Genomic DNA, 16897 nt, shown 5'->3' with positions numbered 1-16897 from the left:
GGTGATTTCAAAAAACATTATGGGTTGCAGTTCCACAGTTTCAGTTTTTTCCTTATTGTGAAATATAGGATATATACAGACAGGTGCTAACCTTCAAAGCACAATTCAACAAATAGCTATGGAGCAAATTTCAAAGAATGTTATAGGTTACTTTTCACCATTTCAGTTATTTCCTTCTAGCTGTTCTAATACCCTAGCATCTTATATATATATATATATATATATGTATATATGTATATATATTAATATAAAGTTTCAGTATTCTTAATTCTTTATTAAATTCTATCTTGTCTGTTGCTATCCCTTCCTCTTATAATCACTTTCCCTATCTTCAGTGGTGTCTAGGCAGTGACCACCCTAACTTGTTCATGTTGAAAAGGGATGTCGACATTATGGGGAAGGGGACTGCATCTGATTGTTGTTTTTGAACGAGGCTGTTGCCTCTGCATTTTAGGACTTGCCTGGCATAGGAACACTCTGGTGGACTTAAGTTTCTGAGAGATAAAACTTAGTGAGTGAAACTTTTATAGTCTCACATAGGAACCTAGTTATATCAAGACTACTGTTGGTTAAGGCTTGAAATACTATGGCTATTTGGGATATTTAGCTGCAGCTTGCATAAGAGTAACCTCCAGGATAGCCTCTCGACTCTATTTGAAATCTCTTAGCCACTGTGTCCTAGTTTGCTAATGCTGCAGAATGCAAAACACCAGAGATGGATAGGCTTTTATAAAACGGGGGTTTATTTCACTACACAGTTACAGTCTTAAGGCCACAAAGCATCCAAGGTAACACATCAGCAATCGGGTACCCTCACCGGAGGATGGCCAATGGCCTCCAGAAACCTCTGTTAGCTAGGAAGACAGCTGGCATCTGCTCCAAAGCTCCGGCCTCAAAACGGCTTTCTCCCAGGACGTTCCTCTCTAGCAAGCTTGCTCCTCTTCAAAACATCACTCCCAGCTGCACTCTCTTTCCTCTTTGAGTCAGCTCATTTATATAGCTCCACCGATCAAGGCCCACCCCGAATGGGTGGGGCCACGCCTCCATGGGAACATCTCATCAAAATTATCACCGACAGCTGGGTGGGGCACACTCCAGGCAAATCCAACCAGCACCCAAGGGTCTGCCCCACACAAGACCACAAAGATAATGGCATTTGGGGGACACAATACATTCAAACCGGCACACACTGTAACCTTATTTTGTTACCTTTCTTTTCCCCCTTTCTGTCAAGTATGCATTTTCAATCCCTTGCTGCCAGGACCAGGCTGATTCCTGGGAGTCATGTCCCATGTCATCAGGGAGATTCATTCCCCTGGGAGTCATGTCCCACGTTGGGGGGACATGATAAATTGATTTTAAGTAGTTGTCACTCTGGATTTGTTTTCTTTCTTTGGAACCAGAAATTACTTGGTGGATGTGAAACTGTTTTATAAGAACTATTAAGTGTCACTGAAGGTATTTAAGTCAGCTGATCTGCATGTTCAGAGTAAAATAGAATTAATTCATTTTTTCTTGCATACTTCACTGGAGCCTTTGTATTTTAAGATGAGTTATATCTAAGCTTAAAAGGTCATAAATAAATAAGTAATTACTTTTATCTTTTGTAAAATGCTGAAAATGCCACTTTTAGAAAGTATGAGATATGTTTTCAGCTTTTGTAGTGGTGAAAGTATGAGCTAGTTCATCTTAATTGATATCCTTTAACTGGGTATTTACAGTGCTGGAAAGATAACAAGGTTGGTAGCACTAGTAATAATTTCTAAGTGCAATTTTACAAAAACAACATGTATGTAAAAGAGTTGCATATATTTATTTGTATGTCTAGTTTCCTTGTTTATTTATTTATTTATGAAAAGTAAGGATTTAATTTTTTTCAAGCATAATACATATTCTTACTAAAACATCAGAAAATATATAAAGCAAAAACAAAAGAAGAAAATGAAAGCCTGTAATCCCCTTACCCAGAGAGAACTTTTATTAGTATTATGGAATATATTCTTCTCTATATTGGGTTTGTTGTGTATAAATTGTATATATGTTGTAGGTTGTATATATTACATACATGTATATTATATATATATGATATAGTACACAGTTTATACGTTTTTTCTTAATGAGAGTAACAACTTGCATTTTAAAGGACTGTGTTAAATGTTCCTAATCTGAAGGGCCCCATAAGGAAATGGTCCTGCTTAACTTTTGACTCCATTGAAGACATTGTACAGAATCATTTTTGTTGTTGCTCTTGGTCATTTAAAGTTCCCTTAAATAGGCATGAATCTTCAGGTTTAGCTTATAGTGTGATTATTTTTCTTTGTTATTTTCAATATTAAGGAATCAATTACTCTCTGAAAGCAAATGTAGTAAGATCTTAATTCCGTTTCTTATGTAAGAAAACTAGAGTCATATTGGTAAATCTAAATAATTTTTAAAGTAGGAGTTTTGGGTTATTGCCTTTTTAAAATATTTCAGCTCTTAGTATTTTTTTCACTCCTTATTTTGCTATATTTACCTTGGTGAAGTGTTTTTAAGAGCACAGATACCTGGCATTTAAAATTCTTCAAACTCAGAATATCCAAAATAAATTATGAAAATTACCTTGTTTTATTGGTTCTAGGATGCCTGTGTACTGATAAGATGGAAGAAAATACTGCAAATCATAATGAAAAGATTCGTCCCAGTATCAGAAATGTTAAAATGTGAAAACTGTATACCTAAGAATCTATGAAATGTGGTACATGTATGTGAAAGGTGTTACCTTACCACAGCTCCTAGTGGCCTTGTTCTTTGTTTTGTAACTCTTGTAAAAAAACTGCAAAGTAGGAAATGATTTGAAAATTTTCATGTTGAGAAGCTGATCAAATTTTTCATCATGTTTTTTATAGTTAGCTTTATGTTGGTGTTAATTTGGTAAATATTTTTATTGCCTATGGTATACTAGCCATTTTAATAACAGAAGCTAATATTTAGATAGCTTTTATTGTGTGCTGGAACTGTTTTAACACTTAATACATTTTAATTAGCTAAATTTTACGGTATCCATATGAGTGTGGATACTGTTATTATCTCCAGTATACCAAAGTAGAAACAGAGACACAGAGAAATCAAGCAATTTAACCAAGAGGTTATATAGCCAGTAAATGGTGGAGCTGGGATTTAAACATAAATAATCTGATTCTAGTATCTATGCTTTTATCAATATTCCTAGCACATAAAAATGAGTAAAATATAGTCCCTTCCTTCATATTGCTCACGAGCAGGCAGTATTTGAAGTTGTGTTGATAAATTTACATGGCATTAAGTTATTATACTTTTGGTAATGAGTGTTTATTTGTGTTTTTAGGACATTCAGTCAGAAGAAGGCTGCTATTGAAAGAGAATATGCACAGGTAAGCTTTGAAATGAAAGTCCCCATCCTAAGTATTCCTCATTTCTTTGGCTTAAGGGCAGCTATGGTTGTTGGAGAGAAGCCTTGGTATTCCCATATCCTCCTTTTCCTCTCTGTGGTGATGATCTCCCGTTGTCTGATCCCCTTTCTGCTCCTTTTGAATCTTAAGGTGAGGAGCTAAGTTGCTCCTTATATAAAAAAGGTATAATATTTAAAGGTATATATATTCACTCTCATTTATTTGCCCTATTCTCTGTAGTTTTATGAAGGATTAATTTTTACTTTTTTGCTCAGTCATTTATTTCCTATTAGGGTCCTGTTGAGAAGAGAATGGTATGCTTTCCGTGGATGGTATGGAGCTATTTCTAGGGAAATTAAAGCTTTTCTTTCTTTTATTTTAATTGGAAACTTATTTGCTACCAGATAGCTAAATGTGCCAGGAAAAAATTATATATACCATTTTTTGTATGTGTAAGAATTAATAGTACTCTTTCTTGTACAAAAGCAGTTTAACATAATTTGGAAATTTTGACCTTCTTAAACAGTTACTTTCTATGTGTAAAAGAGTTCCTAATTTGCTCCCCCACAAACTATAAAAGTATTTATAGCAAAATTTAGAAATATGGGAAAGCATAAGAAGGAAAATAAAATTAACACCCGGTATATGCTTTACATGGTAACCTTAACTGCTGCTGCTGTTCTTATCATAATTGATGAGTTTGGGGGATGATTTTCTTTTTTTGTGCTTTGTCAGGTTTTGGTTTTAGTTTTATTCGAATTTCATTACAATTAGGTTACAGTTAGGTTTCTGTCTTTATTTAATAGTTTTATGAGTATTATTTATTCCTTGAAAGCTAGCTAGAACTCAAAGACTAATTCAGTGAATATTTTTGAGTGTCTATTATGTGTTACATGCTTTACATGATGAATAACATCAGTTCTGATATTCATGTTGAACCTTTTTTTCTATGCATATATAATAAATACTATTAATGACAGCTAACACTTATTGAAATCACGCACTGTGCCAAGTACATTGCTGAATATTTTACATATGTTATCTGGTTTAATCCTCTCAATAACCATGTGGAATAAGGACAGTTAATATACCTTTTATAGACATTATAATATATGTAATTATACAGCATATGAATATTTATTGAATTGGTATTATAGTCTTTTATCTATTTTTAAAACATTCATAAAAAGTAAACATACAGAAACCATGTTTCTGTAATGGCTTAATTCACCAGTAGGACATGTTCATGATTAAAAATATAAAATAGTACATTAAAATTATGTGAAAAGTACTAGGCCTTTGCCCCAATCCAGTCTCCTTCCTGAGAGGAAAGATTAAAACTGATATTTATTTTGATTCTCCTGGTGAATTATTTCTATATCTTTAAATAATAGGATTAATTAACATTCTTGATCTATCCAACTCTAGACATTATCATTTGATTACTTCTTTTAATTAATGAGAAATGAACTTATTTATTTAGCCATTCCTTACCAGCCTGCTGTTTGTACTATAATTGTGGAACTATTTTAGTGCTTTTGTTACCTTTGTAACTTTAAATAATATATTTAAACTTTTATCTCCTGTTTTGTTATATGTTATGTATATATATATTATATATGTATATATATTATATATGTGTAGGTATATTTTATATGTGTATATAGGTATATGCACAGTTAAGTGGGATTATATTTTACAGAGCAATCAGATTTACTCTTGAAGCATTTCTTTAACTGTCTGTCAGGCTATACTTGGTCTTCTTTATACAATCCGGTAATAATGGATAATGGATATAAATTGTATAAGATTTCATAGAGTAGTCATATTCAGCAGTTAAAGTGTTCCAGTGATTTTCTGCTTGGGATAATTGAGCACATTTATGGAGAGCCAGTTAGATGACTCTTGTTACTTGTCGTCATATTTGTCTTTTAGGTGATCTTTCTCAGTTCTTCTTGCTCTTCAGTGTTTCTCAATTAATTTTCAGTTTATTTCCTGAGGATATAAATATATCTCTCTTTACCCTCTGGTGTGATTGCCTGAACATTCCTTTTACATCTTGTTAATAATAGGGAAATGCTTAAAATAATGGACACAGTCTATGGTTTTGTCAATATGCAGTGACTGTTTCAAGCTTATCTGCATTCCCTGTCTCGGGACACACTCCCATTGGGTGGTTAGGGTGGAGAGAGAGGACAGCTACACTATTTAAATTATTTCTTGTAGTTTTTTTTCTTTGGCTTAGTGCAGAGTTGACACTTTAGGGGATAAATTTTTTTAATTGAAATATGTATGAAATAAGATGGACAAATTTTGAATGTATAGTTTGATAAATTTTTATCGAGTGAACATAGTCCCGTAAGTACTACCCAGATTAAGATATAGACTTTACCTTGGCTCCAGAAGCAGTCCTTACTCACAGCCTCTACTGGTAACCGGAACTCTTACTTTTATCAGAATACTTGTTACTTTTTGATTTTTGCCTAACTTTGAACTTATATTAAATGGATTCCTATAGTATGTACTCTTCTGTGTCTGATTTCTTTCATTCATCATTGTTACTAGGATTTATACATGTTGTATGTAGGAGTAGTTCATTATTTTGTTTTATTTTATTTTTTATACATTTTATTGTGGTTATATTTATATATATTTACAGCAAGGCTATTTTAACCATTTTTAAGTGTACAATTCTGTTACGTTAATTACAGTTACAATGTTGTGCTACCATCACCGCCATCCATTACCAAAACTAACTTTGTCATCACCCCATATGGAAACTCTGTGCCCGTTAAGCAATAATTCTCTATTTCCTTGTACCCCTTTCCCCTGCTAACCTCTAATCTACATAGTTGCTGAATTTGCTTTTTCTAGGTATTTCATATGGGTGGAATCACACAACATTTGTCCTTCTGTATCCGACTCACTTTATTTAGCATTATGTTTTCTAGGTTCATCTGTATTGTAGCATATATTAGAACTTTATTCCTTTTTATTGCTGAGTAATATTCCATTGTATGGATATACTAAATTTTATTTATGCATTTATCTGTTGATGAACAATTAGATTGTTTCCACCTTTTGGCTATTGTGAATAATGCTGCTGTTATTGTTGGCATAAAGTATCTGTTTGAGTCTCTGTTTTCAGTTCTTTTGGGTATATACCTAGGAGGGGAATTCCTGGGTCATATGGTGATTCTGTGTTTGACTTTTTGATCAACTACCAAACTTTTCCACAGTGGTGGCACCATTTAATATACCCACCAACAGTGCACCAGGATTTCAGTTTCTCCATATCCTCGTCAGCACTTATTTTCCTTTAGTAACTTTTTTTTTTTAATAGTAGCCGTCTTAGTAGCTAGTGAAATGGTACCTCATTGTGCTTTTGATTTACATTTCCCTGATGGCTAATAATGTTGAACATCTTTTCATGTACTTATTGGCTATTTGTATGTCTTCTTTGGAGAAATATCTTTTCAAGTCGTTTGCCTATTTTCAAATTGGGTTGTCTTTTTCTCGTTGAGTTTAGGACTTCTTTATGTATTCTGGATAGTAAGCCCTTATCGTATATATGATTTGCCACTATTTTCTCCCATTTTATCAGTTCTTTTCACTTTTTTAATAATGTCTTTTGATGCATAAATTTTTAAAAAATTTCAGTGAAGTGTATTTTTTATTATTGTTGTTCATGCTTTTGGTGTCATATCTAAGAATCCATTGCCAAATCTAAGGTCCTGAAAATTTTCCCCAATGTTACTTTCTAAGAATTTTATGATTTTAGTTCTTACGTTTAGGTCTTTGATCCATTTTGAGTTAATTTTTTGTATATGGTTTGATGTTGGTATGCCTTCATTCTTCTGAATGTAGAAATCCAGTTTTCCCAGCACTGTTTGTTGAAAAGAGCGTTCTTTCCCCATTGAATGGACTTTATACCCTTGTTGAAAATTAATTGGTCATAGATGTGTGGGTTTATTTGTGGAGTCTCAATTCTATCCAGTACCATGTTGTTTTGATTATTGTAGCTTTGTAGTGAGGTTTGAAATCAGGAAGTACGTTATGGTATAGTATCCCACTGAATGACTATATCACAGTTTGTTTTTTAGTTTACTGATGATGAAAATTTGAATTGTTCCCAGTTTTGGGCAATTACAACTAATGCTTCTAAGCAAAGTTTTGTTGTTTTTTTTTTCCCCATACTTTTTTTAAAAATTCAGTATTATTGAGATATATTCACATACCGTGCAATCACCCATGACGTACAATCAGCCATTCATAGTACCATCATGTAGTTGTGCACTCGTCACCCAAATCTATTTTTTTTTTTTTTTTTTTCAAAACGTTCTTTTTTTAAACAAAGCTTAAATTTATTGAGTGCTCACTACATTTTAGGCATTATTCTAAGCACTTTACATACATTATCTCATTTAATTCTCACAATGTTCTGAGGAAGGTAATATTGTCACCCCCATTTTTTTTTTTTAATCATCATTTTATTGAGATATATTCACATACCACGCAGTCATACAAAACAAATTGTACTTTCGATTGTTTACAGTACCATTACATAGTTGTACATTCATCACCTAAATCAATCCCTGACACCTTCATTAGCACACACACAAAAATAACAAGAATAATAATTAGAGTGAAAAAGAGCAATTGAAGTAAAAAAGAACACTAGGTACCTTTGTCTGTTTGTTTGCTTCCCCTACTTTTCTACACATCCATCCATAAACTAGACAAAGTGGAGTTTGGTCCTTATGGCATTCCCAATCCCACTGTCACCCCTCATAAGCTACATTTTTATACAACTGTCTTCGAGATTCATGGGTTCTGGGTTGTAGTTTAATAGTTTCAGGTATCCACCACCAGCTACACCAATTCTTTAGAACCTAAAAAAGGTTGTCTAAAGTGTGCGTAAGAGTGCCCACCAGAGTGATCTCTCGGCTCGTTTTGGAATCTCTCTGCCACTGAAGCTTATCTCATTTCCTTTCACATCCCCCTTTTGGTCAAGAAGATGTTCTCCATCCCACGATGCCGGGTCTACATTCCTCCCCGGGAGTCATATTCCATGTTGCCAGGGAGATTCACTTCCCTGGGTGTCTGATCCCACGTAGGGGGGAGGGCAGTGATTTCACCTTCCAAGTTGGCTTAGCCAGAGAGAGAGGGCCACATCTGAGCAACAAAGAGGCATTCAGGAGGAGACTCTTAGGCACAAATACAGGGAGGCCTACCCTCTCCTTTGCAGCAACCGTCTTCCCAAGGGTAAAGCTTATGGTAGAGGGCTCAACCCATCAAACCACCAGTCCCCTATGTCTGTGGTCATGTTAGCAACCATGGAGGTGGGGTAGGCGAATACCCCTGCATTCTCCACAGGCTCCTCAAGGGGGCACTACATGTTTTTTTTTTTTTTTTCCTTGTTTGTCTTTTTTCTTTTTTTTAACTTTCCCTTCTTTTTTCAAATCAACTGTATGAAAAAAAAAGTTAAAAAGAAAACAAACATACAATAAAAGAACATTTCAAAGAGACCATAGCAAGGGAGTAAGAAAAAGACAACTAACCTAAGATAACTGCTTAACTTCCAACATGTTCCTACTTTACCCCAAGAAAGTTACATAATATAGCAACATTTCAGTGAACTTGTTCCTACTACATCCATCAGAAATTAACAGACCATAGGCATTTCTGGGCATCCCCAGAACGTTAAATAGCTTATCTGTTCTTCTTGGATTATTGTTCCCCCTTCCTTAATTGCTCTCTACTGCTAGTTCCCCTACATTCTACATTATAAACCATTTGTTTTACATTTTTCAAAGTTCACATTAGTGGTAGCATATAATATTTCTCTTTTTGTGCCTGGCTTATTTCGCTCAGCATTATGTCTTCAAGGTTCATCCATGTTGTCATATGTTTCACCAGATCGTTCCTTCTTACTGCCGCGTAGTATTCCATCGTGTGTATATACCACATTTTATTTATCCACTCACCTGTTGAAGGACATTTGGGTTGTTTCCATCTCTTGGCAATTGTGAATAATGCTGCTATGAACATTGGCGTGCAGATATCTGTTCGTGTCACTGCTTTCCGATCTTCCGGGTATATACCGAGAAGTGCAATCGCTGGATCGAATGGTAGCTCTATATCTAGTTTTCTAAGGAACTGCCAGACTGACTTCCAGAGTGGCTGAACCATTATACAGTCCCACCAACAATGAATAAGAGTTCCAATTTCTCCACATCCCCTCCAGCATTTGTAGTTTCCTGTTTGTTTAATGGCAGCCATTCTAACCGGTGTTAGATGGTATCTCATTGTGGTCTTAATTTGCATCTCTCTAATAGCTAGTGAAGCTGAACATTTTTTCATGTGTTTCTTGGCCATTTGTATTTCCTCTTCAGAGAACTGTCTTTTCATATCTTTTGCCCATTTTATAATTGGGCTGTCTGTACTATTGTCATTGAGTTGTAGGATTTCTTTGTATATGCAAGATATCAGTCTTTTGTCAGATACATGGTTTCCAAAAATTTTTTCCCATTGAGTTGGCTGCCTCTTTACCTTTTTGAGAAATTCCTTTGAGGTGCAGAAACTTCTAAGCTTGAGGAGTTCCCATTTATCTATTTTCTCTTTTGTTGCTTGTGCTTTGGGTGTAAAGTCTAGGAAGTGGCCTCCTAATACAAGGTCTTGAAGATGTTTTCCTACATTATCTTCTAGGAGTTTTATGGTACTTTCTTTTATATTGAGATCTTTGGTCCATTTTGAGTTAATTTTTGTGTAGGGGGTGAGGTAGGGGTCCTCTTTCATTCTTTTGGATATGGATATCCAACTCTCCCAGCCCCATTTGTTGAAAAGACCATTATGGCTCAGTTCGGTGACTTTGGGGGCCTTATCAAAGATCAGTCGGCCATAGATCTGAGGGTCTATCTCTGAATTCTCAATTCGATTCCATTGATCTATATGTCTATCTTTGTGCCAGTACCATGCTGTTTTGGCAACTGTGGCTTTATAATAAGCTTCAAAGTCAGGGAGTGTAAGTCCTCCCACTTCGTTTTTCTTTTTTAGAGTGTCTTTAGCAATTCGAGGCATCTTCCTTTTCCAAATAAATTTGATAACTAGCTTTTCCAAGTCTGCAAAGTAGGTTGTTGGAATTTTGATTGGGATTGCATTGAATCTGTAGATGAGTTTGGGTAGAATTGACATCTTAATGACATTTAGCCTTCCTATCCATGAACATGGAATATTTTTCCATCTTTGAAGGTCCCCTTCTATTTCTTTTAGTAGAGTTATGTAGTTTTCTTTGTATAGGTCTTTTACATCTTTGGTTAAGTTGATTCCTAGGTACTTGATTTTTTTAGTTGCTATTGAAAATGGTATCTTTTTCTTGAGTGTCTCTTCAGTTTGTTCATTTCTAGCATATAGAAACATTACTGACTTATGTGCATTAATCTTGTATCCCGCTACTTTGCTAAATTTGTTTATTAGCTCTAGTAGGTGTATCGTTGATTTCTCAGGGTTTTCTAGATATAAGATCATATCATCTGCAAACAATGACAGTTTTACTTCTTCTTTTCCAATTTGGATGCCTTTTATTTCTTTGTCTTGCCGGATTGCCCTGGCTAGCACTTCCAGCACAATGTTGAATAACAGTGGTGACAGCGGGCATCCTTGTCTTGTTCCTGATCTTAGAGGGAAGGCTTTCAGTCTCTCACCATTGAGTACTATGCTGGCTGTGGGTTTTTCATATATGCTCTTTATCATGTTGAGGAAGTTTCCTTCAATTCCTACCTTTTGAAGTGTTTTTATCAAAAAGGGATGTTGGATTTTGTCAAATGCTTTTTCAGCATCTATTGAGATGATCAATTGATTTTTCCCTTTCGAGTTTTTAATGTGTTGTAATACATTGATTGTTTTTCTGATGTTGAACCATCCTTGCATGCCTGGAATGAACCCCACTTGGTCATGGTGTATGATTTTTTTAATGTGTCTTTGGATTCGATTTGCAAGTATTTTGTTGAGGATTTTTGCATCTATATTCATTAGGGAGATTGGCCGGTAGTTTTCCTTTTTTGTAGCATCTTTGCCTGGTTTTGGTATTAGATTGATGTTAGCTTCATAAAATGAGTTAGGTAGTGTTCCATTTTTTTCAATGTTTTGAAAGAGTTTGAGTAAGATTGGTGTCAGTTCTTTCTGGAAAGTTTGGTAGAATTCCCCTGTGAAGCCATCTGGCCCTGGGCATTTATTTGTGGGAAGATTTTTGATGACTGATTGGATCTCTTTGCTTGTGCTGGGTTGGTTGAGGTCTTCTATTTCTTCTCTGGTCAGTCTAGGTTGTTCATATGTTTCCAGGAAATTGTCCATTTCTTCTACATTATCCAGTTTGTTGCCATACAGTTGTTCATAATATCCTCTTATAATTTTTTTAATTTCTTCAGGATCTGCAGTTCTGTCACCTTTTTCATTCATTATTTTGTTTATATGGGTCTTCTCTCTTTTTGATTTTGTCAGTCTAGCTAGGGGCTTGTCAATCTTGTTGATCTTCTCAAAGAACCAACTTTTGGTGATATTTATCCTTTCTATTGTTTTTTTGTTCTCTATGTCATTTATTTCTGCTTTAATCCTTGTTATTTCTTTTCTTCTACTTGGTTTAGGATTGGTTTGCTGTTCATTTTCTAGCTTCTTCAGTTGATCCATTAGTTCTTTGATTTTGGCTCTTTCTTCCTTTTTAATATATGCGTTTAGTGCTATAAATTTCCCCCTTAGCACTGCTTTTGCTGCGTCCCATAGGTTTTGGTATGTTGTGTTCTCATTTTCATTCGTCTCTATATATTTAGCAATTTCTCTTGCTATTTCTTCTTTAACCCACTGATTGTTTAGGAGTGTGTTGTTTAACCTCCAGGTATTTGTGAATTTTCTAAGTCTCTGATGGTTATTGACTTCTAATTGTATTCCATTGTGGTCAGAGAATGTGCTTTGAATAATTTCAATCTTTTTAAATTTATTGAGGCTTGTTTTATGTCCCAGCATATGATCTATTCTGGAGAAAGTTCCGTGAGCACTAGAAAAGTATGTGTATCCTGGTGATTTGGGATGTAATGTCCTGTAGATGTCTGTTAAATCTAATTCATTTATCAGATTGTTTAGGTTTTCAATTTCCTTATTGGTCTTCTGTCTGGTTGATCTATCTATAGGAGAGAGTGATGTGTTGAAGTCTCCCACAATTATTGTGGAAACATCAATTGCTTCCTTTAGTTTTGCCAATGTTTCTCTCATGTATTTTGTGGCACCTTGATTGGGTGCATAGACATTTACGATTGTTATTTCTTCTTGCTGAATTGCCCCTTTTATTAGTATGTAGTGGCCTTCTTTGTCTCTCAAAACATCCCTGCATTTGAAGTCTATTTTATCTGAGATTAATATTGCTACACCTGCTTTCTTTTGGCTGTAGCTTGCATGAAATATTTTTTTCCATCCTTTCACTTTCAGTTTCTTTGTGTCCCTGTGTCTAAGATGAGTGTCTTGTATGCAACATATTGATGGTTCATTTTTTTTGATCCATTCTGCGAATCTATATCTTTTAATTGGGGAGTTTAATCCATTTACATTCAACGTTAAAACCGTGAAGGCATTTCTTGAATCGGCCATCTTATCCTTTGGATTATGTTTGCCCTATTTTTCCCTCTCTCTATTAATATCCTTTATTGTACCCATACCGAATCTCTTTAGTACTGAACCTTTCTCCAAGTCTCTCTGTCCTGTCTTTGTTTCTCTGTCTGTAGGGCTCCCTTTAGTATCTCCAGTAGGGCAGGTCTCTTGTTAGCAAATTCTCTCAGCATTTCTTTGTCTGTGAAAAATTTAAGCTCTCCCTCAAATTTGAAGGAGAGCTTTGCTGGATAAAGTATTCTTGGCTGGAAATTCCCCTCACTCAGAATTTTAAATATATCGTGCCACTGCCTTCTTGCCTCCATGGTGGCTGCTGAGTAGTCACTACTTAGTCTTATGCTGTTTCCTTTGTATGTGGTGAATTGCTTTTCTCTTGCTGCTTTCAGAACTTGCTCCTTCTCTTCTATGTTTGACAGTGTGATCAGTATATGTCTCGGAGTGGGTTTATTTGGATTTATTCTATTTGGGGTTCGCTGAGCATTTATGATTTGTGTATTTATGTTGTTTAGAAGATTTGGGAAGTTTTCCCCAACAATTTCTTTGAATACTCTTCCTAGACCTTTACCCTTTTCTTCCCCTTCTGGGACACCAATGAGTCTTATATTCGGACGTTTCATATTATCTATCATATCCCTGAGGTCCATTTCGAGTTTTTCAATTTTTTTCCCCATTCTTTCTTTTATGCTTTCATTTTCCATTCTGTCATCTTCCAGGTCACTGATTCGTTGTTCAACTTCCTCTAGTCTTGTACTATGAGTGTCCAGAATCTTTTTAATTTGGTCAACAGTTTCTTTAATTTCCATAAGATCATCCATTTTTTTATTTAGTCTTGCAATGTCTTCTTTATGCTCTTCTAGGGTCTTCTTGATTTCCTTCATATCCCGTACTATGGTCTCATTGTTCATCTTTAGTTCTTTGAGTAGCTGCTCTAGGTGTGTCTCTTCTGGTCTTTTGATTTGGGTGCTTGGGCTTGGGTTATCCATATCGTCTGGTTTTTTCATATGCTTTATAATTTTCTGTTGTTTTTGGCCTCGTGGCATTTGCTGAACTTGATAGGGTTCTTTTAGGGTTTGTAGACCAGTTGAAGTCCTTATCTCTAATTTATCAGATCTACAGCTTCGTGGAGTACACTTTCTCTAACTAACCAGCAGGTGGCGTCCACGAGCCACCTGTTCTCCACAAGCCAGATCTCCCCTGCTTAGCCTTTTTGGTGAGTGGGGGAGTGAGTCTTGTGGGGCCCAATTGGTGTCCCAAGCTTGCGTGTGTAGTTGGTGTTGCCTGCCCTGTATGTGGGGCGTGTTTCTGGGCAGTCGGGGAGGGGGGGTGGCCCTAACAATCAAATCTCCCTGATGATCCTAGAGTTTTAAAGCTGCTGCAATAGTCTAATCCTTCAGTTCAGTCCTGCCACAGTTTGTCTCTGCCACTGACCCACAAGTCTTTGGTATTGGCGTATGGCTCCTGAGACTTGCAAGTGGGCCCCTCTTCCAGGCTGTGCACCCCGGGTCCTCTGTTGAGGGATGACTGTGCTATGTCACAGGTGAGTGCCGTCCCCCCAGGGCAGTTCTGGGCTGCTGGGCTGTGTTGGGAGGCTCCCAGTCTGCTCAAATGATGGCTGAATGGGGCTCTGTTAATTCACACTGCTCCCCCTTCCCAGCTCTGGGACATTCAGCTGAGGTTGCAGGGAAGGCTAATGTCCACGCCCAGTTTTGTGGTGTGTGCCTGTTATTTGAAGCACTTCCGTCACACTGGGTTGTCTGGGGCAGCTCTGGGCTATGGGGCTGGCGATGGGCAGGAGTGTTTCCTGTCCACCAGGATGGTGGCTGTGAGCGGACACCCCCCTTTTCTTGGGAAGTTGTGTTGTTTAGTGAATTTTCTCAGCCACTGGATTATTGCCTTTTGTCTCAGAGCTCTCTTAGTTCTGCTCTTGACTTGACGTGCCCAAATTTCAATTCTTTGAAGCTTTCTGTATTGAGCTTCTTAGAGTAATTGTTTTAGAAAAAGCAAAAAGGATTTAAAAAAAAAAAAAAAAAAAAAAAAAAAGGCCCTCCTCAGAGATCTAATGGGTTATTGAAATGCTAATAGACAAAGCAACCAGGGCCTTTAAGGAAAGGTGCACAGGGCAGAGAGATCAGCCTTGCTTCGGGATTTGCATATGCGCCTCAAGGCCTGATCTCCGCCCTTCCCCTTTCTGTGTTCACCAGAACTCCAAAAATCCTCTGCTTTTATTTTGGAGTTTTTCGTGTTGTTTTTTTTCTATGCCTGTCTCCTCTCTGCTGGGCTGGCTGCTCTCAGAGTCTCTGGTGTCTGGTCTCAGTCTATCTATGGTTGGAGTTTGAATCAGTAGAATGAGTTTCCGATAAGAGCAGCCACTGCAATTCTCCCTTCTCCTTCCTGGAGCTGACAGCCCCTCCTCCCCCGGGACTGAGCCTGGCAGGGAGGGGTGCGGGTCCCCTGGCCGCAAAAACTTACAGATTTCGCTGATCTCAGCAGTTCCACGTTTTCATGAGTGTTGTATGAAGTATGCCCAAAGACAGATTGCTCTGTGGTGTCCAGTCCACGCAGTTCCTGGCTTTTTACCTACTTTCCTGGAGGAGTAACTAAAACATACAGCTCACCAGTCTGCCATCTTGCCCCGCCTCCACCCCAATCTATTTTTGAACATTTTCTTTATACCAGGAAGAATCAGAATAAGAATAAAAAATAAAAATAAAAAAGAACATCCAAATCATCCCCCCCATCCCACCCTATTTTTCATTTAGTTTTTGACCCCATTTATCTACTTATCCATCCATACACTGGATAAAGGGAGTGCGATCCACAAGGAAAATTTAAGTTTTGACATGTGTATTCCTGTGAAACCATTATCACAATCCAGATAATGAATGTATCTATCACTCCCCACAGTTTTCTTATGCCCCATTATAATCCCTTCTTCCACTCCCCACTTTGATTCACCTTTCCTGTCACTCCCAGGCAACCACTGTTCTGCTTTCTGTCTTTATAGATCAGTTTGCAGTTTTTAGAATTTTAATTTAATTCTCTATAAATTGAATTGTGCAACATGTAGCTTTTTTTTTAAGCCTGGCTTCTTCTATTTAGCATATTTTATGATTCATTTATATTGTAGCAGCTATCAGTATTTCATTCCTTTTCATGACTGATTAATATTTCAGTGTATGGCTATAACCATAAAATATTTGGATTGTTAACATATTTTGGATATTACAAATAAAGCTGCTGTGAATATTGTGTACATGTCTTTGTATGGACACATTGTTTCATTTCTTTTGGATAAAATGTAGAAGTGGAATGGCTGAATCATTTTAACTTTTTAAGACACTGATAAACTGTTTTCCAAAGAAGTGGTACTAGGAATGTCTGAGTGTTCCAGTTGCTTGACATCCTCAGCAATAATGGATATGATTGGTCTTTTACATTTTAGATGTTGTAATAGATGTGTAGTGGTATTCATTTTGGTTTTACTTTTATTTACCTAATATCTAATGATGAATTGTTTTATTTTTGGGTTATTCATTCTCAATATCTAGAAATACATTTGATTTTTATATATCTAAACTCATTTATCAGTTCATGCAGTTTTTTTTGTGTGTGTGAATTTCGTAGGATTTCCTACATGCAGGATCATATCATCTGAGAATAAGGTGGTTTAATTTTTGTTTTATAATCTGAATACATCAGATCTTTCTTTAGCTCTACCTTTTTCCTTATTGTACTTCCATGTTGAATGGAACATGCTTGCCTTGTTCCCAATCTTAGGGGTAAAGCATTCATTCTATAATAGAGTACAACTATAAGGTTGAGTATATTCTGTC

At 36.2% G+C, this 16897-nt stretch overlaps 1 protein-coding gene across 1 annotated transcript in view; it reads left to right on the top strand.

The window, feature by feature from the left end:
- FCHSD2 (FCH and double SH3 domains 2) overlaps positions 1 to 16897 on the top strand; it is a 442594-nt gene that overhangs the window by 78398 nt on the left and 347299 nt on the right. Inside the window, exon 3 of the mRNA XM_037840535.1 lies at positions 3347 to 3392. Coding sequence (XP_037696463.1) covers positions 3347 to 3392 — 46 coding nt within the window. The remainder of the gene's footprint in view (positions 1 to 3346; positions 3393 to 16897) is intronic.

This window comes from Choloepus didactylus, chromosome 6, assembly GCF_015220235.1.
Source record: "Choloepus didactylus isolate mChoDid1 chromosome 6, mChoDid1.pri, whole genome shotgun sequence".
Lineage (NCBI taxonomy): Eukaryota > Metazoa > Chordata > Mammalia > Pilosa > Megalonychidae > Choloepus > Choloepus didactylus.
The sequence above is the reverse complement of the archived record's forward strand: the minus strand, read 5'-3'. Positions and strand labels throughout refer to the sequence as shown.